General features: G+C 43.3%; 2 protein-coding genes across 2 annotated transcripts; both read left to right on the forward strand.

The window, feature by feature from the left end:
* Positions 1-4,563: 4,563 nt before the first annotated feature.
* LOC115128991 (uncharacterized) lies at positions 4,564-7,428 on the forward strand. Its single transcript, XM_029659123.2, is given in 3 exon segments — positions 4,564-4,709; positions 5,663-6,521; positions 6,523-7,428. Coding segments are annotated over 3 exon segments (1,218 nt in total). The 5' UTR covers positions 4,564-4,704; the 3' UTR covers positions 6,877-7,428.
* A 7,534-nt stretch (positions 7,429-14,962) lies between these two features.
* LOC115128311 (proteasome subunit beta type-2-like) lies at positions 14,963-25,612 on the forward strand. The gene is made up of 6 exons (XM_029658046.2): positions 14,963-15,160; positions 15,856-15,978; positions 16,182-16,252; positions 24,419-24,581; positions 24,842-24,891; positions 25,419-25,612. Exons 1-6 carry the CDS (start codon positions 15,070-15,072, stop codon positions 25,521-25,523), a joined length of 603 nt encoding a protein of 200 aa, XP_029513906.1. The 5' UTR covers positions 14,963-15,069; the 3' UTR covers positions 25,524-25,612.
* The last annotated feature ends 486 nt before the right edge of the window (positions 25,613-26,098 follow it).

Below are 26,098 nucleotides of genomic sequence, written 5' to 3' on the forward strand. Positions count from 1 at the left end.
TGCTCTAATATCTGTTTTATCCTGATGTGTTCTATTCTACTCACATGCAGGTTGCTTGTAGGTAAACGGCGCCTTCAAAGTATTCCTACCCCTTGACTTATTCCCCATTTTGTTACTGCAGCCTATTTTCAAAATGGATTAAATATCATTTTCTCTCTTCCATTTACACACGACCCCATAATGACAAAGTGCAAACATGTTTTTAGAAATGTTTGCAAATTTTATTGAAAATGAAATGCAGAAGTCTTAATTTTACATAATTATTCACACCCCTGAGTCATATATGTTAAAATCCCATTTGGCAGCGATTACAGTGATGTCTTTTGGGGTACGTCTAAGATTTGCACACCTCGATTGTAAAATATTTCCCTTTTTTGTCAAGCTCTGTCAAATTGGTTGTTGATCATTTTAGTAAAAACTGTAGATTGGCCTCGGGAATATTCACTTGTCTTTTAGGTTATTGTCCTGCTGAAAGATCCCATTTTATTGGTCACATGCACATGGTTAGCGGATGTTAATGCGGGTGTAGCAAAATGCTTTTGCTTCTAGTTCCGACAGTGCAGTAATATCAAACAAGTAATCTAACAATTCCCCAACAACTACCTAATACACACAAATCTAAAGGGGTGAATGAGAAAATGTATCTATGGATGAGCGATGGCCGAGCGGCATAGGCGAGGTGCAATAGATATTAAATACAGTATATACATATGAGTAATGTAAGATATGTAAACAATTTAAAGTGGCATTATTTAAAGTGACTAAAACAAAACGACTGCATAGTTTCCTTAGGACTCGAAGCGAGGCGACCATCTCTGTCTGTTGAAAAGCGGACTGAACTAGGTTTTCATCTAGGATTGTCCCTGTGCTTAACTCCATTCTGTTTCTTTTTTATCTTGAAAAACCCCCCAATCCTTAACGATTAATTACAAGCATACCCATAACATGATGCAGCCACTACTGTGCTCTGTAATATTTTTGTGGCAAATCCAATAAAACACTGAATTGCTTTGCAAAATATTTTGCAGTATTACTTAAGTGCCTTGTTGCAAACAGGATGTAAAAAGGCTTCCTTTTCACTGTCAATTCAGTTAGTATTGAGGAGTAACTACAATGTTGATCCATCTTCAGTTCTCGCAATCACAGCCATTTAAGCTCAAAATGTTTTAAAGTCACCATTTGCCTCATGGTGAAATCCATGAGCGGTTTCTTTCCTCTCCGGAAACAGTTAATACTGGGTGTAGTGACACACAATCCACAGTGTTCTTAATAACTTTACCATGCTCAAAGGGATATTCGATGTCTGCTTTTTTCTTTATTTAACCATCTACCAATACCCTTTGTGAGTCATTGGAAAAATTCCCTGTTTTTTGTGGTTGAATCAGTGTTTGAAATTCACTGCTCGACTGAGGGACCTTACAGATAATTGTATGTGTAGGTATAGAGCTGCGGTAGTCATTAAAAAATCACGTTAAACACTATTTTTGAACACAGAGTGAGTCCATAGGGGGTCCCGAGTGGCGCAGCGGTCTAAGGCGCTGCATCTCAGTGCTAGAGGCATCACTACAGACCCTGGTTTGATTCCAGGCTGTATCACAACCGGCTGTGATTGGGAGTCCCATAGGGTGGTGCACAAATGGCCCCGTGTCGATAAGAATTTGACTTGCCTTGTTCAATGAAATAAATAAAGGTGACTTCAGCACATTTTTACTTCTGGCTTGCCACAGCAAAGGGGTTGAATCCTTATTTACTCAAGACATTTTAGCTTTTCATTTTTAATTCATTTCTAAAACTTTGTAAAAACATAATTCCACTTTGACATTATGGGGTACAGTGGTGGAAAAAGTACCCAATTGTCATACTTGAGTAAAAGTAAAGATAGAAAATTACTCAAAAGTGAAGGTCACCCAGTAAAACACGACTAAACACTAGTAAATATTCTGAAGTACCAAAGGTAAAGGTATAAATACTTTAAAGCAAACCAGACGGCACAATGTTTTATATATATATTTATCATTATCCAGGAACACACTCCAACGCTCGGACGTCATTTTCAAACGAAGCAAACGTGTGGTTAGTGTGTCCGCCAGATCAGAGAATGTAGGGAAGAGCAGGGATGTTCTCTTGATAAGCGTGTAAATTTGACAATTTTCCTGTCTTGTTAAGCATTCAACATGTTACGAGCACTTTTGGGTGTCAGGGAAAATGTACGGAGTAAAAAGTACATTATTTTCTTTAGGAATGTAGTGAAGTAAAAGTAGTCAAAAGTATAAATGGTGAAGCTCAGAAGCTCCCCCCAAGAAAACGATTGAAGTTGTATTTTTTTTTTTTTTTTTTACTTAAGTACTTTACAACACTGATGGGGTGTTGTGTGTAGGCCAGTGACGACAACATCTCAATTTAATCACTTTTAAAGTCCGTCTCTAACACAACTAAATGTTGAAAGAGTCAAGCGGTGTGAATACATTCTGAAGGCACCTGTATCTGACTTAGCTTCGGTTGGGACCCTAGTTGGAGAAATGCCCCTTCCACCACCACACTAAGTTTTGTGCAAATTTTGCATCGATGTCAGTAGAATTGTGCGAAAGTATAAGTAACATACTTAGCGCATACTTAAATGTGTCCCTAATGTCACTCTCGCTCTCTGCACCTTAATTTTGCTCAGTCTTACCTTGGCTTCAGAATTCAAACAATAGAATATAAATTGCCTTTGACGGAATCATGACTGCCCCTTATTACTTCCATCCATTCTCTGTTGACCTCTAGGCTCAGATAGGACCACTCTTGGTCCAGTACAGATAATTGCAGTTTATAATCTAATGATTATGATAAGTGGCTAATAATAGGAACTCGTTAGGAGTACTTTTAATGACCGCTTTTATCTCTCCATCTCATTAGTCCGTGGTGATTTAGCAGCAGGTCTCGGGGGTTAGGGGCTGCAGGAAGGCTCATTACACAACATTAGGAGCAGGCATAGGGGCTGGAATGAACCCCATGTATACCCTCTTAGCTTTAGGCGGATATGTAATCCTGGGTTTTATTTATTCAGTCATAACATTATCCCAACTCCCAAACCAAGCCCCCCTCGTTTGAAAGATGGGGAAATATTATCTACATTTTTTTTTACAAATGTGGGCCCTGACCAACCGCAAAATCTAAAGGGAAAGTTTTTATTTTACTCCCAACTAAGAGGAGGCTAGAATAATTCACCAGAAACATGAGATCTTTCACTCTCCGTGATGCTTCCCAAGGGGTGGAAAATCTAAATCTAATTATTTGATTTACTTTGTCTTGGCTAATTGAACGATCTCTGTTCGAGAAGAGAGATCTGTAGGTCCACTCTACTCTGGTTTTCTGTACTGTATCTGCCGCTATGCATTGTAGTGTTGTGAGCTGACGGTATAGCCATGGGTCATTCCCCTTGGCCACTGTCACAGTAAGGACTGGTGTTGCTGGAGATGAAGCAGAAGTGAGGGAAGTGGGTCATTACTCGGGGCTGTGTAAAAAAAAAAACATTTTTTAAATAACAAGGTCTTATTCACTAGGTAAGTCATGCTCTTTTTATTCAATGCCTGTGTTGTGAGATGGGTGCTTATGAGTTCCCTCGGTTGCGCAATAACCGACGCACAATATTTATTTAGCGCCCCGAGGGACCTCGCGGATGACCCTTCGTGTGAACATTTGGTCCACATGCACCGCAAAAGCATGCTCTGTTTCCCTCTCTCTGTCTCTCAATGTTTCTATGTTCTGGCCCTGTTGCTATCTGTTTCTCTATATCGGTGTCCTGCTCCACGGTTCTGTGTTCGGTTTTGGAAGATGGAGATGATTTTGCATGTGATGAGGCCGCGGGCGGCCGCTGTGTTTGATGTATTTTTCATGTGCTTAGGCTACTATTGAACGATGGGGAGGAGGGGACAGCCTGGAGGTGCAGCACTTGAATGGGGATGTTGTTGAAGTGGAAAGGGGTTAAGGGGGGGTTGGGGGGGGGGGGGTACGCTCTTCTGCCGCAAGCGACAGGAGATGGGGAGGGAGTATACTTGCAAAGTCTGTCTGATGTGCCACACCTCCTACCCGAAAACACACTCGCACTCAACACAGGCGTTCTCTCCAATCTAATACCGACAGATACAGTCACCAGTTTAATGCAACAAATGGCAGTCTGTCTCCCTTGGCAAAATTATGAGAATGTGTTATAGTTTAGTTACATTTGAGTAGCCTAAACAAATATTAGTTTGTGGTATATACTTCTCTGGTCGTACTTTCCCTTTAAAAAAACAAGGATATGGTGAGACATTCCAAGGTAATTTCTGCTGCACTCTACTTTCTGCTCACCTCTCTGCATTTTCCCGTTCTGCCGTCCCTGCCCAGTTTCGGAAGTGAGTCATTGGGTAGTCCGTTCTATCAGAGTGCTAGAAAGAGTGGATGAGAGAGCGAGGAGGGGGGGGGGGGGGGGGGGGTAGTCGCAGATAAACATCACATAGGAGGGTCGACCAGAGGAGGGGGAAATAGGGAGGGCTCCCAATCTACTTCCTCTACGAAGCACTTTACGAGCATACGGTAAGACAAGGCCCTCTTATGTATCGATTCACACATTTGTCAATCCGAATGATTGTGTAATCAGCGAATGAAATAAGGAATGGTAAAGGTTGTTTTGTATAAGTGGAAGCGAGGCTATCGCTGCGGACGAGCGAGGAGAACAAGGATATGGGGTGAGCTGATAGCGCTGCTGATGAACTAGGTCTGGGCTATTACGTAACGCACAATGGAGATTAATTCATCTTTTATATTAATTTAATAAAACCGTGTTTCTTTTTTGTCATCTATTTTTCTCAAACAACATTGTGTAGGTAGGCTATTCTAATGATTTGTGTTATGATAAGCATATGCTTTCATCGGGCGTCGGCGTTCGTTCCTGTCAAATCGCACATCTTAATTTTGTATCTACTTAATTAATTTAAAGGAATTTTATGGTATTTCACTTCTGACTGTCACAAGTCTAAGAAGACGTAATTAATGGTGCATAAAGAACATCCTGTAGTTGACAGCTTTTATAGCCTAGCCGAAACATAGGCTACAAGAAGGATGGGAGTGCGTTTTATTGTTGGGCTATTGCACGAACCTCAAACGAATATAAAGCATAATATTGATATGTTATATCACATCACCCAATGTCGATTTTACTTGATTACTTGATCCTCACCAATCGAGCGCCAATATTTACGTCAGTGCCAGTACCATATTTACGTCAGTGCCAGTCGCAACCCCGGAACGTTAGTCGCTGTCCTTCAGCACCACGTGCCTGCGCATCATGAGACAGAGCGGAGAATGAGTGGCAGTACCCCGAAGTAAGGATTAGTGAAATTTCCATTCTGAGGAGACATGTAAATATTTGATGGTAATATAGGCCTACGTGGAGTGCAATTGGATGCACGGAGAAGCTAAGATTTAATATATTAGAACGAGACGGAATGGCAGCGATGGCTAGAAGATTAACTGGTAGTAGGCTAATATCAAACTTGTGAGTTATGCAGCAGCGTACTGGACTGTATCAGAGAAATGAGTCAAGATTTATCTGATATATAGTGAAGGATTAACCTTGAAACAATTGCCTTAATTAACTTCCATATCTTATTCCCTTTTCTCTCTCTGCTTTTCTAAACAGTGACTCTCAGTCAAGATCAAGAAGTGAATCTTCAACAAGAATTGAGTCTCGGTCAAGAAAACTTGAATCTCATTCACGGAGAATTGAATCCCCAGCAAGAAGAAGTGAGTTTCAGCCAAGCAAAATGCTCCACCAGGACAGACCCGTAAACCCCCAGTACCGAGGCCAGGGAGGCACCTCCTCCCCACTGCGGATCCTCAGCAACAACAGCCAGCAGCAGGGGGGCAAAAGGAAGCAAGGGGAGAAGGACGGCAACTTCAACTTCCTGGGTCAAGACGATGACGTCATGACGGGGGGAGACGAGAATCGCAACCAGGTGCGTCCTCGTAACCAGGGCCCATTGGGCCGCGACCAGCCCCACCTTCCCTCCTCCTCCAACCACTACGGTCCGGGGCCCCTGTCCCCGCTCTCCCGTCTGCCCTGCTGGAGCCCTCTGGAGTCCCTGCCTGAGATTGAGAGCGGGGACGATGGGTACGGAAGAGTGCCCCCGGATGGTGCGGAGGAGGGCAAGATGGAGGAGGAGATGGGGAGGATGAGCGATGACGAGAAGGAGAAACAAGACCTGGGGGGAGGTGTCATGAAACAGGGAGTGGTTGTGGAAGAGGAGGCGGAGGAGGAGGTGGAAGTGGAGGACCCAGAGGAATGGGGCGACAGCGACTCAGACTTTGAGTTCAGCTACAGGTCCAGTGGTAGCCTGTCCTCTCTCAATATGGAGAGCGGAGGCGAAGGGGCTGGCATGGGAGGGTGGGACCGCATCGGTGTGGGGGAGCCCAAGCCTGACCACCACCAGGGGCAACCAGGAGACCCCTGCCGCCCCAGCAGGCCCCCTTACCCCCTCTTTGACCCGGAAGTGGGATGACAAAATGGAGAGGAAAAGGAGCAGCAAGCCTCTGAGAACGGGGAACAGTCTGCTTGACGGAGGAGCGTTGTCGGACTCGGACACGGACTGCGGCGAGCTGCCTGAGCCGGAGGACGCCGTGTGGACCCTGAGGGACCGCGAGCGCTTCAAGGCCCAGGAGATGGAGAAGCACCAGGCCCAGCTCACCATGTACCGCAGGCTGGCTCTGATCCGCTGGGTCCGCAGCCTGCAGGGCCGTGTCCAGGAGCAGCAGAACCGCCTCCAGTCCAGCTTTGACGTCATCCTCGACCACAGGAAGGAGCTGCTGCGCATGGGCGCTGCCACCACTGCAACTGCCACAGCCAGCCAATCGTAGAGGAGGAAGGAAGCACAGAGGCCCCAACAGGAAGTGGTCACCAGCAGAGGAAGTGGTCACCAGCAGAGACCGGCCAGTCGCTGAAGGGGAATACAAAGGCATTGTTGCCTTGGCCATGGTTATTGTGCTTATTGTGTCCTAGACTTGACTTTTCCCGAAACTAGACAATCTCCAAGCATCCTCTGAGATTTGACTCTGATGTGGTGTTTTAATACGTTGGTAATGGAGTTTTGTTTTTGATTTGTTGGCGTCCTACCCTGTGTTGAGATCCAAATATATCCAAGGCACCTTTCTTCTTGAGAGCCAGGATGACTTTTGTCACCCTAACCCTGCCAAACTATGGAAATATATAACATATTATATGAAGTTTAATATATGCCTGTATCTTCAAATGTTCTATATAAGTGTAGAATGTACTGTTTTATTTGTCTCTATAACTGTGGTATAATCCCAAAATATTCCAAATACAACATATGAGGTGAATTGTTTATTTGTATTATATGTATATCATGTTTGTCTTCTCCAGTGACATAATAAAATTGTTTTTAGAGATATTCGTGTATTGTGAGTTAATAATGTATAAAGTTATGAAGAAGATGTTGGGATTTTACTAGTCTATTTGCACTCATCGCACAGTATAAAGCCAACATCAACGTTAGGTCGGTGTACACAGAAAGGTGTGGATTAGCAGAATATGAGAACAAGTAGGCAATGTCAGATTGTTTATATCGAACGAAGACATGCTAAACCTAAGATATTAGGCCTTCGTTTGAGATAATTATTTGCGAATTATGTTGATCTTCAATTTGAGATGAAGGAATTTATCCTTTTCATAAAGCACTAATAGAACCGTTAAAGCCTCTTTGTATTCGTTGTTTAAATATATAAATTGCAGCCTCTGGTCCATGATAATTTCACTACAATCGTCTCTTTATCAACAGCACAAAGTTCGTTTGTATCGCCTCATCATGAGTGTGTTCTGTTGGGGGGGGGGGGGGTGCTAGCCCTGTGAGGAACATGCATCAATCTTTATAGGCATGGTTACTGCGTCTCTCGTCGCCGCGGGCAGCGAACGTCTAGCCGTACTGTGTGTGTCTGTGTGTGTGCTCCCAGAGATACCAGCCTTCGCCACCTAATCTGCAGTCTGAGTTGAGCTGGTCCTGCAGAGTCCAGTCCCCGGGAATCTGTCAGTTTGCGCCCCAGGGCCCGGTGGTCCTATCCGGCCCGGTGAGCAGCCTCCGGTCCAGTCCCGCAGTATGAGCCAAACCCCGGGGCAAATTTGTGATAATCCTCGCTTATGCCTCCGAACTCCGGGCGCTCAGGCTTATGTTCTAAAGCTTATCGCCTCTCCTGGACGCAGGCATGACAGTGAAAGTGTGAGAGAATTAACATATTTATCTGTTGTTTATTGGCTTTTAAGCGGGATGTATGTAGGGCATCAAACGGGGAAGCGTCTGGGATAACCAGCCAACACGTTTGTTTGTTCTGTTATTGTCCTGTGTACAAACACAGTTTCCAAAAAGCGCAGAGAAACAGTACACGGGGAGAACAAAACCCCATTTTGAGGATATACAATCACTATTATGTAATTAGGCTATTTATTTACAGTGAAGTTAAAATGCGAATGGAAACGTTACCCATAGGACTATAGCCTATACAATGAGATGTGATGGTCATTTTATTCGGGCTTGTTACCTAGTCTGCCCTACCAAGCAAAAGAGCAGTATCTTCACATTAATTGGCCTCAACTCCACAAAGGGCCAATTCAAGCAAATGTTTATATTGTGTCTCTCTCTGTAAGGAACAAAGTTTTATTGGATGCACATTCTAACTCAAATCGGTATTCTGCGTAGTGTCTCACGTTAAACACCGTGCCCTCACCCTGAACACATCTCTTCGTTTCAGCGACACTGTATAATAGGTTCGCCGCACCGCGGGACACGAGGCATGTGTGACGGGGGCCCTGCTGGGCGCGAACAGCGACACCGGTGAAAGAGCACCCCGCCCGGGGAGAAGCAGACGCACGAGGGGGGGCTGCGGAATGCCGCACCGTCTCTCTCCTCGAGCAGAACTGCTAATTTTGTCAGTTAAAACGAGCGAAGATAACGTTAGCAACGCTGTTTGAGGCGTTTTCTCCCAAATTATCGCGGGCGAGAGAAAGAGAGAGGTGCACACAGCTGTGGCTCCTGTCACCCAATTCGGTTTCAAGTGTTTCTCTGAGATATTTGCGAAACAACTATTCACCTGCTCATTAAACAAACAAAAAATGGACTGTATGGAATTTACAGTTTAGACTTTGGGGATATTGTGTAGACATCTGGCAACTTTGCCACTCCGTGCGCGCATTCGTGGGTAACGTGGATTTCAATAGCAGTGGAGTTCTGCCTAAAACGCTTACCATTGTCATGAATTATATTTTGTATCAATGATATTGCCTTGATTTAGCCTACCACCTGTAATTGTGTAAATCATGCATTGATCGATCACCGTCCAGATTAGGCTAGTCCATCCTATGCGTAATAGTGCCATAACGATGGTGATTTTCAATTATTTGCCTTTTGTTGAAGTGTTTTTTCCCCCATCACTCCGTCATGTCTTTTTCACATGACAAGCTTAACCCACCATGACACAGTATCCTCACAGATAGAACAATGAGTGATAGTTGTACAAATCTTTGGTATCCTAGAGTAGGCCTATAAAATCGAGTGAAATAAGAAAATGTGTTTTAGTCCACCAGAGGGCGCCTATTCATCACCTTTTTAAATACAATTAAATAGCGTGTGAAGAACACAAGGGGGCACTCTTCTGTATGATCCAATGAAGTACAGTAGCTTCAGTTCAACCCCTGTGTTTTTTGAGTTGGGCATACAGGCTCCTACTACCCAGTGCTGTCGGATGAGTCCATAGAGCAGACTCTCTCGTCCCTCTCTTCTTTCTCTCCCTTTCTTCCCTCTGCCTGATGTAGTGTGACAGTGTGCTAGCCCCCAGCACTCTGTTGGCGTGGAAACAATCAGCTTTGACAGAAAGGGGGTGGTGGGGGATTGGGGGAGGGAGGGCAGAGGGCTGCGGCCCGCGGCCTGTGTATGATGAACTGGATAGAAAGACCTGTGGCCAAAAGAGAAAGAGCAAACATACAGCAGAAGATAGATAGATAGATAGATAGATAGATAGATAGATAGATAGATAGATAGATAGATAGATCACTTCTACTAAGAATCCACATACCAAATTGAAAATGAACTAATATTGTGGGGTGGTTTGAGTGCTGGGATTATTCTTTGTTTCCCATTGAAAATAAAACAAATTATTGGTTCATTTCCAGCCAGACTTTGTATAATTTTATTTTATATATATATATTCATTTAATTCTAATTCGCTGTTGTGGATACTGATATATATATGAGGATATTTTCCAGTCATTCATATATATATATAAATGAATGACTGGAAAATATCCTCATAGAAATACTAGGCACATTTTAATTAATGAACTGAATATCAAACCACTTCCTGAATTGCCTAAATTGGAAATGCTTAGCGAATGCTCAAACTACCTTCGGTACAACTGGAGGGCTGTAGCGTTACAACATAAAGCACAACTAGGCTATATCATCATAACCTTTACAGTTCTGTGAGGATAGAAATTGTGCAGAGAGCCTTAACAAAAGTGTTGATGGAGTGCTTTAGAAATGCCAAGGAGAGTCAGGGATGGACAAGATACATATGTCCTCATATAGAGAATGGGAAGTGCTCTTGAAAATTAATTAATCCACACATTTTTAATTTGATTTTAATAAGATGTTGAAAATGTATAAAGGTCAAATGTATCAGAAGTCCAAAGGCATACATGTTGTAAAGTTGCTATTGAAATGTAGTCTATGCCTAATAATAATGTTATTCTCCATAAATTAAACCACCATTTAGACAAGAGGCCTTATTGACAGATATCCTCATGAATGCATAATTCATCGAGGCCTGTATTTGTTTTTATGTTGAACATAAAATGGCCTAATTCAACGAAGTCACCATTCATCCTGACGAATGCATCATCATCTTCATGCACGTCACTGTAGGCCTATTTTAACATATCAGATTTAACAAACCTGTTGGCTGACATAAAAGGATGACCCTGACTGGGACCACAAATGAACCTAGGCGGATACAGTGCGCCTATAGGCCTATATTTCAATTTGCTGACATGCCCGTGGAAATATTAGGCCTTCTGAAGTCCTGTATCACTGATCATTTCCCTGCCTGCTTGTCCAAGTCTGAGGGGTCCTCTGGTGGTTCGCCGGGACATTCTGAATGTGGGGGTCTGAGACTGAGAGCATTTTTGGTGGGGTCTGGGGTATAAGGTTCAGCTGCCTCGGCTGCATTAACCAGCTAATAAATATGAAAACAGCGTGTTAAAACCTTTATTCGTTCTCTGATTGAAATGATTATACCCTTCTATAAAGTCCCATGTAAATCCCGAAACCTCATAAGGCCCAATGTTGTCCCATAAAACTGTGTCGGACAATAGATGGAGGAAGGGGGCTTTTTCACGCATAAGGGGTTTTCACAAGAGCACATTGAGTGCAGCCCCTCCGCGACACGCCCAGGGATTATGTGGCTGTCGGTGAAAGCGCTTCTAGGAGCGGCAGGTGTGTGTGCCAGGCACGGGGGTCGTGCGGCCGGCGACGGTAGGGGAGCTGGCTATGTCGAATGCGCGCAGCTGCCGGCAGGATTTTTTTCAGAGCTTGTCACTTCCATTTAACTTGCTCTCTTTCACCCCCTTGAGATGAAGTGGTCTCTCGTGCCCAGGTTCCCTCGACGTTCTCTCCCGGTTTAGATACGAAAGGGACCACTAAACGGTGACATCCCATCAACAAAAGCGAGCGGGGGCCACTACCCATCCCGCCTCAGCGCCATGAAATTGTGGATTAAACCGATAAGCGGTGCCACTGATACCGACCTCGCATTTCTTCAGGACCTATAATTGAATGCCAAAATCTAAGAAGGCAAGGTTAAACAAAGTCTTAACACAATAACTCTGTCTATTCCCTCGACACTTCCATTCAAGCCCCAGATTTCTAAATCATGATCCACCACATCATAGGCCAGTCTGTTGGTTAGTGTGAAATTGTTCTTGCAATATTGCAGTAACTTATCAAATGAAACAGGTTACAGTCTAGCCTACGCGGCCAATTAGGCTATCTCACAAATCCATGCGAATGTTGTCTAAATTCACAAAGAAAAATCTGTGCGTGAAGATCAAGAATCTTATCTCAGTATATTGAACCATGTCAAAATGCTTGAGCCTCACAGCCTCGTCTTCCAGACTGTTTTTATCTTTCAGTGTTTACAAAAAGACAAGCATATTTATAGTTTTTTTTGTATGGTGAAATGGGGGCTTTAACCAGTGTAGGCTATTCCCTCAAATGGTTTGCTCCGTGCACCTTGATCCCTAATCTCTGTCGTTCAAACCATGTCCCATTCCAGAAGCTCTCCCCTTAGGGCAAATTGGGTCCATACATAATCCTCACAAACTCTGTCACGTATCCCACTGGGGTTTGGCTAAAGTGCTATGTCTGTCAAAGCACAACATTGTCTGCTTTTCACACCATTTCTGGCAAAAAGGATTAATTCCCCCTATAAATACAAACAATAAGACTAAATAACAGCAACCTTACAGTGTGTGTGTGTGTGTGTGTGTGTGTGTGTGTGTGTGTGTGTGTGTGTGTGTGTGTGTGTGTGTGTGTGTGTGTGTGTGTGTGTGTGTGTGTGTGTGTGTGCGTGCGTGCGTGTGTGCGTGTTAGAAGTATTGACTGAGTGTTTTGTGAAGATACATAGAAGGAGAAAAAATCTGCTCAGTTCACTAATGTAATTCATCATATTCTACTTGCTGTCTCGTGCGGCTTCAACCCGTGAGTCTCTCTGCTGTTTCCATGGCTGTCCAAATGGACAGTGCTGTAGCAGTAGCCAGTGAATAAAATGAAATATGAAATAGTGTGATAAACTGGTAGATAATAATCTTTTCATTAAACTTTCATCCCGGGCTAACTTAAATATTCAAGAGGCCAATTACATAGCTTGTATCTTTTTTCTTTAACAAGAGCAGTCAGGGTGAGTGTATCTCGCTTAAGGGTTCAGTGAGAGCATCATTACTGAGTGGTCATGGGGGAGTTGACCCATCTCTCATGTGCTTGGGCAGGAACCAGACTGAGAGATGGAACAGGCTGGCTGATGGCTGTCTAAATAAAGGATAGACAGACAGAGAGGTGTATAGATTTTCCAGGCGGATAGTGGAAAGATGTGTGCATTGTGATGTGTGCCACAAACAGTGTGCGTCTGCACGCCACTCTGATCTAGTCTCTCTCTCTCTTTCTCTCTCTCTACTCTCTCTCTGCTCTCTTGCTTTCTGTGTGTGTGTGTGTGTGTGAGTCAGTGTATTAGCAGTCAGAGCACTGAAGCCCAGGGGCGATTCCTGTGTGTGCTTGCGATAAAGGGGAAAGGGAGGAAGGATAGGGGGGGAAAGGGTGGGATAGTGTGGGGGGGGGGGGATTGTAGAGGGGAGAGAAAGAGAGGATGAAGTTGGAAAGGGGGGGTTGTGCAGAGAGAAGGGGGGTAGAGTTAGAAAGAAAGAGAGAGTATGAAGAAGGGGGTGAGCTGAGAGAGCTTCCTCTGTGCTGTCAGTGCTCCTGGATCATGTCCCCATTGGGCTTTCTCTCTCTTTCCCTCTCTCTCTCTCTCTCTCTCTCTCTCTCTCTCTCTCTCTCTTTCCTTCCCTCCCTCCCTCCCTTTCTCTTTCACAAAAAGAGGAGAAGAGTGTCTTGGCAGGGTAATTAAGAATGGCCTCTAAACACAGGAGTATGGCAGGAATGCTCCAGATGAAAGTAAATGATTAAAATAATTACAGGCTCAGAGCTGACGAGCCGCAGTGTGGGGTGGCCGCCGGACATTTGTCGGTAATTAGATAATTAATCTGAATGCAAATGATGAGCCCTAACGAAGCAGTCAAGCTGAACCAGCGACAACTGCCGAGAGTGAAATAAGGGGAGAGAGAGAGAAATATGAAAATGAGTATAAAATATCCAGCTTCCAAAGTCAGCCTGCCAACACACAAAGCCAACACACATCAGAATTGTAAATCAATAACTCTAGCACCCAGTTTGAGTGGAGCTTGTGCATAAAAAAACTCCTCACATCTCTACATCTATAACTTTCACTCATTGTGACAAGTAGACATGAATAACTTGTTAAAAATACACAAGCCTACAAAGGGTGCCTGACAGTCGGAGCTCGAGCAACTGCATAGGAATTTCTAATGTTACAAGGTGCATTTCAGAGAGCTCGAAATGGAGGCTTACAAAGCCCAGAGAGACAGAAAAAGACAGAAAACTAATGATGAGTAATGCTAAGACTTCTGCAAATTGCTAAGTGCATCTGCAAATTGTGTGTTTATGGCTTTCTAACCGGTGTGTTGATCATTTTCTAACCTGACATTCAGCAGGCTACAGAGTTGGGAGGTTTGGACCGAACAAACTGAACGAGCAATCCCACTTGAAAACCAAAGCAAACGGAAATCATACTCAATAAAAAGACAAATTCATTATACAATCTAAGATGTATTATAAAAATTTTAAAAATTGTTTTCATGCAGAATGTGTGTGTGTGTGTCTTTCTGTCTGTGTGTTCAACAGTTTGTTTTATGTTTCTTTGTTCTTTGATCTTGCTTTAGGCTATTAAACATCCCAATTTAATTCAATACAATTAAGTAGTCTGTATATTCCAGAGATACAGTAGATTGTACCACAATCATTTGCAGTAGACTTTCAGTGGCAGCACCCAGACCTGGGTCATCACTAGTTACCACAGCCACAAAGTTGTAAACCTCGCCCATTTCTACAATCTATCTTCCTAAAATATTATTTTAAGCCTAAGCCTAACCCTAACCACACTGCTAATCTTATGCCTAACCCAAACCTGAAATTAATGTTTTTTTGTTTTCAATCATTTCTGACTTTGTGGCTGTGGTAACTAGTGGAAACCCCAGACCTTTGTCACATGAGAAGGAGAAAAACGTCATATTTCATGACGTCAACATTATGCGCCTCTCATTCATGTTTTGCTGTGTAATCTGAGGAAACGAACGAGGTTGCGTTGTTCCTCAGGCAAAACTTTACTTCAAAATTGTTACTCGGAAGTTACAGTATGGAATATTTGATCGGAATTCAGGGACAAGACTTTGTCCTAGTTGCTGCTGATAATGTTGCAGCCCACAGCATCGTTAAAATGAAACAGGGTATGCTCGTTTGCAGTTAGCTAGTCGCTAAATTAGCCAGCTAGCTAACGTTATTTTTGTTAGCCATGAACTCATTTGTAAAATCAGCAAAATGGCCTAAATATTTGTCTCACACATTTCAGTTTTGAATCATATAATGTTACTGAAACATTAATTATAATTGTTGTTACCTAGTTAGCTAAGCATGCTAGTTTACATGTTATGAGATAACCGTAGTTTAGCAAACTAGCTAGCATCTATGTGAGCTATCAGCTAGGAAGCTTCCTCACTGGCCAATGAGTCGAGATCAGAAAAGCGGACACTCGTTACCGAATTGATTTGGCTTCCAGTTATCACCAACGTTTGTTTGCTAACAATTGTGTTGGAAGAGCTAGTAGGCTTGTTAACTTGCATGTCCACAACCCCCAAGCAGATTTGCTTTTAGCTACCTAAAAAGGCTAGCCATCTAGCTAACTCCCTTCATTCAATTGTGAAAGTGAAAGTCAGCAAGGAGCGCACACACTAGCAGGCCCAGATTATTATCAAAATGACTTGCAATATTTTCCTCAAAGTAAGAAAAGTCTGAAAGAGTAGAACAATTTGTAATCAAACTAACTTCAAGAATGTATTATTTGGATTTATTTCCATACGTCATGTTGAACATGTCACTGGAGTGCGTATGTGATTAAATAACTAACACCTTGTCTCGCCCTCAGACCAGGACAAGATGTTCAAGCTGAGCGATAAGATTCTGTTGCTATGTGTGGGAGAGGCAGGAGACACAGTGCAGTTTGCAGAGTATATTCAGAAGAATATTCAGCTATACAAAATGAGGAATGGTAAGTGCCACCCATTTCTTGTTTCTCTGGTGTCAAAATAAAGATGGCCTAGTACTACTCATGCCACCGCTACTGACATATGTGCATTCAATACTCGTTGTGAATATTGTTTGTACATTTTATTTCTGAATGTTTTTCCACTGGTTATGTGCTACCCCATGGTGACATCTCATGGGGCTTTCCTTTCATTTGGACTCTTTCAGGTTATGAACTCAGTCCAACAGCAGCAGCCAACTTCACACGCAAGAACCTTGCAGACTACCTTCGAAGCAGGGTAATTATTTAATGTGGACCAATGCTTTTATTTCTTTCCAATGTAGCCTAGAATACCATACTGCGATACTCCAAAGTTGCTCTGTGTTATTGCCACTTAGCCAGTGTCTTGGCTGAGCAAACCCATTTAGGTGATTTCTGGTATGTCATCAACATAAATCAATCACAGCACATTGTTGGACTCATTCAGCAGTTTTTACCTGAATAAATACAATACCATTGGAAGTTAACCTCTTACCTCTACCTGGGACGCTTGCGTCCCAACTAGAGCTCTGGAAATGCAAATGTGCTACGCTAAATGCTAATAGTATTAGTTAAAACTCAAAAGTTCATTAAAATACACATGCAGGGTATCAAATTAAAGCTACACTCGTTGTGAATCCAGGCAACAAGTCAGATTTTTAAAATGCTTTTCGGCGACAGCATGAGAAGCTATTATCTGATAGCATGCACCAATACACTACAACAGAAAAGCACAGCAGGGGACGTAAACAAAATAATTAGCATTTCGGCGTTACACAAACCGCACAATAAAATAGAAAACAGTCATTACCTTTCACCATCTTCTTTGTTGGCACTCCTAGATGTCCCATAAACACTATTGGGTCTTTATTTCGATTAAATCGGGCCATATAAAGCCAAGATATCGTTATATGTAGACTGTGTGATAAACGAAAAAAACAGCGATTTCACAACGTAACGTCATTTTTTAAAATTCAAAAAGTAGACGATAAACTTTCACAAAACACTTCGAAATACGTTTGTAATGCTACTTTAGGTATTAGTAAACGTTAATAAGCGATAAAATTCATCCGTAGGCGATGTACATATCATTAGCTGTCGTCTTGGAAAAAATTTCAGGAGAGAGCTCTTCCGGAATGATCTGGGCGGAGACCGGAGGTACGTCGTGCCCCTCTTTCGGTTCAACCAAGAATCAAAGAGGATTAAATTCACAAGATACTCGACTACATGGGGATGCTGTGGGAGTTGAATGCTCGGTCTTATCTAATTCGGCTCACTGTTAACAATTGCTGGAAGTGGCGCAAGGATATTTATTTCCATTTCCTGTGATCAGGTTTTCCTGCGCTTTCCGATGTAACGCACGTTATGTAATAGCCACAGTCGTGATTTAACCAGTTTTAAAAACGTCCGATGGTTTCCTATACACACATTCTAACCATATGAACGTACTATATTCCTGGCATGAGTAGCAGGGCGCTGAAATGTTGCGCGATTTTTAACAAAATGTTCAAAAAAGTAGAGGGTAGGAGCAACTAGTTAATGTTGAAAATTCAAGTTATACTGATCAAAAATAAAAACGCAACATGCAATAATTAACGATTTTACTGAGTTTAGGTTCATTTACATCATTGGTTAGAGGAAAACATACATAACACAGATGGCTACATTTTGGAATGTTGCATTTTAATATGGCGGTCGCCAAAACAGAAAGAAAAACACCACTGTTTAGTCAATCATAACTAAATTCCTAATTTGGCCCTCATACTATCATGGTCACCTAATCATCCCCAGTTTGCAATTGGCTTATTCATCCCCCCTCCTCTCTCCTGTAACTATTCCCCAAGTCGTTGATGTAAATGACAATGTGTCCTCAGTCAATTTACCTGGTTGAAGTCTTGCGACCCCCAGTGCGTATGACAAAACCAAAGATATTGATATGTTTTAAACTGGTTGGAACCAAAATAATTTTACAATCATTTAGTTCTGAACAGAACCCCCCCCCCCAAATTGTTTCATTCCAATGTTCTGACCGGCAACAAAAAAAAAAAGTACCGGCTTATATCGTAGGTTTTGTAACTTGTGAAATCAACAGTATTTTACTTTTTGCTCATTGCATTACTTCACCAATCAGTGCTTATCATTCAGACAAGCTAGTTGTTTACATGCATGATAGACGTACATGTGTAGCAAATGGCTCGAGCGAGGGAGGGTAGAGAAGGCGGCTTGAAGCGCTGTGCATCTTGTTATGACGTATTATATGAATAAGGTCCACAGAGTTATACTTAGGAGCTGTTTCTATAGAGGAACTTTGAATGCCTTTTAGGTGCTAGCTAGCTAACAAGCTTGAGCGAGGTAGCTAGCTCACGAGCTTATGTGTGCAGAGCGCACCAGAATTAAAAACACATCTTTGCCTTGTTGTAGTTAATTAATCCAATGTGAAATGTGATACCTAAGCCTATAGTATCCTTAACTAGCATTGAACAAGTTAATCGATACATCTCTAGCTCATCAAAAAGCTCTCTCCCTGTCTACTGAATCAAGCTTGTAACGTCAGTACAGTAGCCTAATGCTTTGGAGGAGCAGGTAGCCGAAACACACACAGGCAAAGATTTCCAGCTTGCAGGTACGCTGGAGTAAGTGTCTGAGTGAGTGAGGGCTTTGCATAGGGGTTTTTCTATAAATCATGGAGCCAATGTGTGACATTAGGATAAATAAAACAGACTTTTATCCAGGTCCACACGTGTACTTAGAGGAATATATGCACATGATGTCTTCAAGCACTTAATTGTAATTTTTATATAATTGTACATAAGACTTAATATAGACCCCCCCCCCCCAAAAAGTGTTTTAAAAAGTAGGCCCTTACCACTTTAAGAATAATGCATTTTGTAGGCCTTGTCAATGCATTGATATTCAAATTATTATTACATTTTAAATTATGTGAGAATGTGGAATTGCCTGACTAAATAAATTGGATACATGCATGGACATTTTCTGTAGCCTATGTGGCCGACACAGGCACACATCATAAAGCCACGAATAGCTGTAGCATTAATCTCACCATCGCTGTTTTTTTTAATGAGCAACCAACCAAAAACCTTGTTCCCCTTTGTAATGGAGGGATTTGTATAGGAAGCCAAATTAAAGCCAGCATTCAATGTTGTCGTCCTCAAAACTACACATAGTTTTACCGCAACAGAGTAGCGCTACACCTTTCAATAGAATCAGCTGGTATCAAACCAGTGGCCACATCTCACTCAAAAAAGAAATTATTAAAATGAAATCGCAAATAATTATAGGGGAGCAGGAGACCCTATTGGCTACAATAATTACAAGGACTTCTCAAGCACCAACTTTAGGAAATGTCTGATTTTCAAGGTATGTCTGTTCCAGTACATGACTTTCTGAGCTCCAACAAGTTCAAGCAGCCTAGGCTACTTCAAGCCCCTTGTATTGTTTTTAAAATTGCAGGTGTTACATGGAAACCAAAATGTATTTGTCATGTTATTTCATTACCAGATCTAATAGGCTATGTAATTTGTCATCTTTATATACATAATAATGAATGGGAATAACGTTGGGTGTTGCGAAATAGTCTATGATTGCGCACAGTATACTCCGTGTCTAATCGAAGGCGCCAACACACGAAAACACAAACTCATTACCTTGACGCTTTCTCTGTTAAATCTGACGACACCCTGCCCGAAAATCAAGCAGAGAACAGATGATCAACATCAATATGCTAGGGATATTAGATCCAATGTGGATCCAGGCTGTCTTCACCGGCGTAACGAATGAGAGACATAAATATTCTAGACATTCCTCGCCCAACACCTTTATTCCAGCACTGGGACTGTTGTGGTAGTCAAACAGCTATTGGTCACTTGACTGTCATTCAGAAAATTCATTCCAGGATTAAGACGTGTGAAAATATCACAATGAAATTATACCATTTTTTAAACCTTTATTTACGTAGGCAAGTCAGTTAAGAATCAATTCTTATTTTCATTGACGGCCTAGGAAACAGTGGGTTAACTGCCTTGTTCAGGGGCAGAACGACAGATTTGTACCTTGTCAGCTCGGGGATTTGAACATGCAACCTTCCCGGTTACTAGTCCAACGCTCTAACCACTAGGCTACCCTGCCGCCCCCTTATACAGCAATGTTCCCCCTTATAGCTTAATGTAATGCCATGAAAAACAATTATAGATATTATCAATTACTTATTGACTATCTATAGCAAGTTGTCCAGCGTAGGAAATCCTCACTGGTACCCTAGTTTATACAAATACCCATAGGCACTTTGTTTTGTTGTGGCACTATAAAGAAAAATGCCTGGGATGTAAAATACAGGTTATAACTGGTTCCCATGCTCTTAAAATAACGCTTCTGTTCCGGAACAGTATGAATCACTTTCCTTACGTTTCTGTTCCTTGAAAACGTTTTATTTTCGTGTTTTCAGTTATTTTCCTTGAACCGCTTCCAACACCTGGTTTTAAGCACTTGATCTTGTATCATCGTTTTGACCAATCTGAGGTTAAAAAAATAAAAAATAAATGTGTAATTCCCCCCCAATTGGATGTGGTCAAAACGGCAGCTTGTGTAATGTAGTAACACATACTGTCCACATGAAAAGTAGCGTAAATATACATGAATTAGATATGTCAAAATAATCTTATTTTAGGATGATGATGAATTATTTGTTCAAATATCACATAGCTATATTTCTATATAACCATTTTTAACGATAGGGGAGGGGGGCTCCTAAGCTAAATCTTACCAGGCGCTTGTGCAGCGGGCTGAATGTTTGACGTCCCTACTATGTCACACATTCAGGTCGGATTTCAGTCTAATGGACCTGCGACACTTAACTTTTGCGGAGCGCGAGACATTCCCGAGGAAAACTGGGCACAAGTATGCCTGCCTCTTCCAGCGAAGCAGCTAAAAAATAAAAACTACTGCTGCCATGACGCGCTCGCGTAGCACACGTTACACGCATCTAGTCTCCGTTGGGTACCTCTACTATATCAGTCTGAGATGTGGGCGACGAGTTTATTTTGACTGATACAGAGACTGTTGTCAATATGTTGTGAGTTGGCCTAAGTGTCGCTCCAGTCTCAAGGGTAGGCAACACCTGCGGCAGAAACAGAGCGCAACCCATCGGGTGCCTGTCCTACCACTCCCTGGTTGTGAAGCATTGAACGTGTGTGTATGACGATTGTGTGTGTGCCAGAAGGAAAGTGTGGGAAGGACCTCAGAGTCAAGTCTCCTCGTATCCGTCCCTCTCAATCTCATATGGTTGCGGCGAGGTTAATATGTTAGGAGTAGTGCAGCCGCTGCCTGTCACAATAGCAGAAGGATGAAAATAATTACAAAAAACAATTAGTGGGGCTGAGGAGGGAATGTGGGACACAGGGAGGGGGGAGCAGAGGGAGTGGGAGAGGGAGGCTAGAAAGGGGGCCAGTCCCAAGGGCTTTGAACTAGGCCCAGAAGTCAACACGGCACAGAAGGGCGTGTGCAATTGAGAGTCGTTGTTACAGTTGGGCTGCTACTGGTTCAATATGTGCTTTAGATATTGGATAACATTACAAAATATTCAGAAATTCATGCCTGCCCAAAGGCAGTAAAAACATTTTTTTTTTACCCTGTGGTACATATATCCTTGTTAATGTATATTGAATTTCCGTACGCTGTTCTCAGTTCTCGCAGGGCTTCCAAACAGTTTCTCCTCGACATCCCACACCTTCCTTTAGCTGTGCTCTCCAATTCACACCCACCCCAGAGTATTTGGACATGCACATATGTTAGATAAACACGTTTTCCACACGTTCCGGAACATTTCTCAATGTTTCTCTCTCGTCCACCTGAGTGGAGAGTCGCGAAGCTGTTAAGCGAAGAGGATGTCTCTTGTGGTGCGAAAACATCAGGGGATGAGTGGTGGTGATAGAGCTTGGCATTGGGTGGGGGGGGGGGGGGGGGACTGTGTACCTACCAGGAATGGTGTGAGAGAAGGGCAGCCTGAAGTCAACTGCATTATGTATTTCAAAAACTATTTTCTTAAAATGGACAGCACAGCCACTGTTCTTGTTTAAGAGCGGTGATGAACTTTACAGGCTTTCTCTGTTATAAACCATTATCTCAGTCGTATGTAGCCTCTTGGGTTGTATCCCAAAGAACAAGTAAGCCCTCTTGCTTTGTTTAAAGATTTAGCAAAAAGGCCACGGCAACAGTTTGCCTGGTGCTGGTGTTGCATATGAGGTTTTTGTTTTTAAGTACAGCGCGGGCACAAATAATTACTAGTGCCATATTGCACATGACTCCCCTGTTCCAGCACAGATGAACAATTAATACAGCAGATTGAAGGGAAATGCCAATAAAGAGAACATGTCCTGGGGCACGGTGCAAAGAGGGTGGGAGGGAGGGCACGGTGCACAGAGAGGGGGAGGGAAGGAGAGGGGGAGCGAGCGCTGGCACGTGGATGACGAGAGGGAGAGCGAGCAGGGTTGATTTACCACGGTTCGCTTCGTTCATCACCAGACACAACCATACATCCTCCTTTTTAGTTGAATGCCTAATACCGTTGGACACCCCATCTCTCTGGTGTGTGTGTGTGATGAGGTTCTTTTGAAGACATATGTGTTTGGGACTTGGCCTGAGTTCAGGTGCTGGATTTAACGAGCCTGCTGCCTGGTGGCCTCCTAGGTGTCATGAGGAGGAAGGGTTATTTCGATGCCAGCTCCAGCACTGTTTTTTTTACTCCGTAACCTGTAAGACAGGTGTTGCTCGGGTGAGTGTGGGTGGTAACCTGTAAGACAGGTGTTGCTCGGGTGAGTGTGGGTGGTAACCTGTAAGACAGGTGTTGCTTGGGTGAGTGTGGGTGGTAAACCTGTAAGACAGGTGTTGCTCGGGTGAGTGTGGGTGGTAACCTGTAAGACAGGTGTTGCTCGGGTGAGTGTGGGTGGTAACCTGTAAGACAGGTGTTGCTCGGGTGAGTGTGGGTGGTAACCTGTAAGACAGGTGTTGCTTGGGTGAGTGTGGGTGGTAACCTGTAAGACAGGTGTTGCTCGGGTGAGTGTGGGTGGTAACCTGTAAGACAGGTGTTGCACGGGTGAGTGTGGGTGGTAACCTGTAAGACAGGTGTTGCTCGGGTGAGTGTGGGTGGTAACCTGTAAGACGGGTGTTGTTCGGTTGAGTGTGGGTGACGCCACTGGGGTGTTTCCCGGGGGACACCAATGAGTTCAGGCATGGCCTGGCGAGACGTAACCCCTTTCCACAGGGAGCGTGACAAGTCAGCCTTTCTTTCCCCCGAAGAAAGGGTCTCGCACATACACAACGTTGATACTTGGGGCAGGTGTTCAGATGACAGCAGGTTACTGCAGCTCAGGGGATGTCACGTTGGACATCCACTGTGTCGCTCTCCCTCCAGGACTGGGTTCATATGCAAATCTTAGCTGCTGAATTGTAACGTTTGTTTCATAGCGTCAGTGGGTTTAACTCATTTGAACCAGGAAACTCCGCAATTGTCAAACGTCAATCCAGGGCGCGGCGCCATGACCGCTTTCTGTAACTTCAATTTGTCCTGATAGGGGGATTATAACAAGGAGGGAGGATGGTGAAAGGGGAGAATTGCGAAAGCGGAGAAGAGCTCATTGAAATGGAGTGGCTAGAAGGGTAAAAAGTAATTTTAAGGGAGAGGGAAGGAGGGAGACTACTTCAGAAGTTTTTAATGAGCCCTGGCATTACTCCAGGGCATAGGGTGAAGGCGGGAGCAGCAGCGGGGGTCCGTTTCCCAGCAGATGTCACACTGCCAGTGACACCACGACCCCCCCCCCCTCCCAACCCACCTAACCCCCCAGTCCTCTCCAACCCATCTACCCCCCCACCCTCCAGGTTGTGACAGTTTCACACCCCTCCCTGTTCTCTTGTGCTGCTGTTGTTTTACCTCCCGTTTTGTTTACTTCCAAATCAAAGCTGATCATTAATAGCAGCGACGTTTGAACAATCTGAAAATAACTTGCTACTGGGTATCTTTTTAGTTGCCTTCTGTTGTGCTCTTAATCACACTGCCGCTTCCTAGTGTCTGGCACCCAGCTTGTGCAATGATGGTTCAGTGTGCTGACCGTAGAGAGAGATCGCTAGAGAAGGTGTATTATTAAATCGTTTAGTCTCTATGGGACTGACTATTGGTCGATGTCGTAACACCAACCTCGGAGGATAATAACAGAGGAAGAGAAAACAGGACCTTTGTTGCTTGAACGCGGACAAAGAACTGTAATTGTGTGTGTCGTCCTTCATCACATGCCCATTGTGAGAACGTTGTCATAACACCATAATGTCGAGATGTGGCGACAGTATCGCCGTGACAATCCCAATTGTTTTCCCATGTCTTCACTGACCCATACCCCCTCGTCTCCTCTCTCACCAGACTCCCTACCATGTGAACCTGTTGCTGGCTGGGTTTGATGAGACGGACGGCCCAGGGCTCTACTACATGGATCACCTGTCTGCTCTGGCCAAGGCCCCCTTTGCTGCCCACGGCTACGGAGCCTACCTCACCCTGTCTATCCTCGACCGCCACTACAGACCAGGTGGGATCTCTCTCTCTCTCTCTCCCTCCACATCTTTTACTGTTCCTCTATTTTATTATCTCTCCCTTTTCTCCTCTTTCTGCCTCCGTCGCCCACTATCTTCTGCTCCATCCCTCTTGTCGGTTTCCCCTATTCTCTCTCGCTCTCTCAACACTCTTCACGGGATTTAATATTAAATGATTGAAGAGTTGTTGTATTTAAGTTCTTCTTCATCTGGACATGAAGCTAACCATAATTCTCTCATCACTCTCATGCTTCAGATCTGACTCGGGATGAAGCCATGGACCTGCTGAAGAAGTGCATTGAGGAGGTGAGCTCGTTTTGTTTTTCCTGTTTAGAGCTAACTGAATGACGGCACTGTGCTTCACCACCACCACCTTTACGGGGCGGCGGGTAGCCTTGAGGTTAGAGTGTTGGGCCAGTAACCGAAAGGATGCTGGATCGAATCCCCGAGCTGACAAGGTAAAAAAGAAGTTATTCTGCCCCCGAACAAGGCAGTTAAGCCACTGTTCCCCTGTAAGGCCGTCATTGTAAATAAGAACTTGTCTTAACTGACTTGCCTGGTTAAATAACAATACAAATAAAAACTATTTGTTGGTTTTAGGTCATCACATTTGGAGATGTTAAGGAATAATCACAATCAGCAGTCGGGTGCATGTGACTTTAATTTGTCAAATAGAGATGCCTTTATATTAGGAAAACGACATTTTGCGAGAACTGTTCAAGGAACAGAACATAACAGCCATAACATGCATATAGCTTTGTTTCTCCTATACACTTGCATTGGTATATGACTCATGACCTAACTCCCCCTCCCTCTCTCTCACTCCGCTCCAGCTGAACCACCGCTTCATCCTCAACCTGCCCTCCTTCAGCGTCCGTTTGATTGACAAGGACGGCACCCATGACCTGGAGAAGCTTATCCCTGTGGGCGCCAAGTGACCGCTCACTGCTTACCCCAAATGCCCACATTTTTGTACCGTAGACCTTGCCCTTTATGTTCCAATAAAACGTGACGCACTGTTGAGATATCTTTTTGTCCTCGTAGTGCTTTCTTCAGGCTCCCCTATAAAGAGAACAGCCTTCTGGCTGTGTACTCTTGTTGACGCTGTAGTCTATGTGTGTGTGTGTGCTCCTCTGTGTTTATGTGCATTGTCGACCATGAGAAAGTGAAAAGCCGTATGACCAGAAATGAATACAAATATATAATGATGGATCTTTCATCTAAAAGTACCTCAATTAAATGTGGGTATTTTCATGACTTTATTTCTACTGTAGTTAAGTAACAAATAAATTATAATTACGTTTTACAGATGTGTATTCTTTACACAGTATATTTTAAGTATTATGTTTATATACAAAGCCTATTGACTCTTACCTACAGTGGTGTAAAGTACTAAAGTAGTTTGGGGTATCTGTACTTTATTTATATTTTTGACAAATTTTAATTTTACTTAACTACATTCCTAAAGAAAATATTGTGCATTGTATTTTCCCTGACACCCAAAAGTACTCAT

The sequence above is a fragment of the Oncorhynchus nerka genome, linkage group LG4 (assembly GCF_034236695.1).
Source record: "Oncorhynchus nerka isolate Pitt River linkage group LG4, Oner_Uvic_2.0, whole genome shotgun sequence".
NCBI lineage: Eukaryota > Metazoa > Chordata > Actinopteri > Salmoniformes > Salmonidae > Oncorhynchus > Oncorhynchus nerka.

Coding starts and splice junctions, on each gene's coding strand:
- LOC115128311 (XM_029658046.2), top strand. CDS start 15,070: ATGGAATATTTGATCGGAATTCAGGGACAAGACTTTGTCCTAGTTGCT. Junction 15,161..15,855: donor CATCGTTAAAATGAAACAGG/GTATGCTCGTTT, acceptor TCTCGCCCTCAG/ACCAGGACAAGATGTTCAAG. Junction 24,892..25,418: donor TGAAGAAGTGCATTGAGGAG/GTGAGCTCGTTT, acceptor ACTCCGCTCCAG/CTGAACCACCGCTTCATCCT.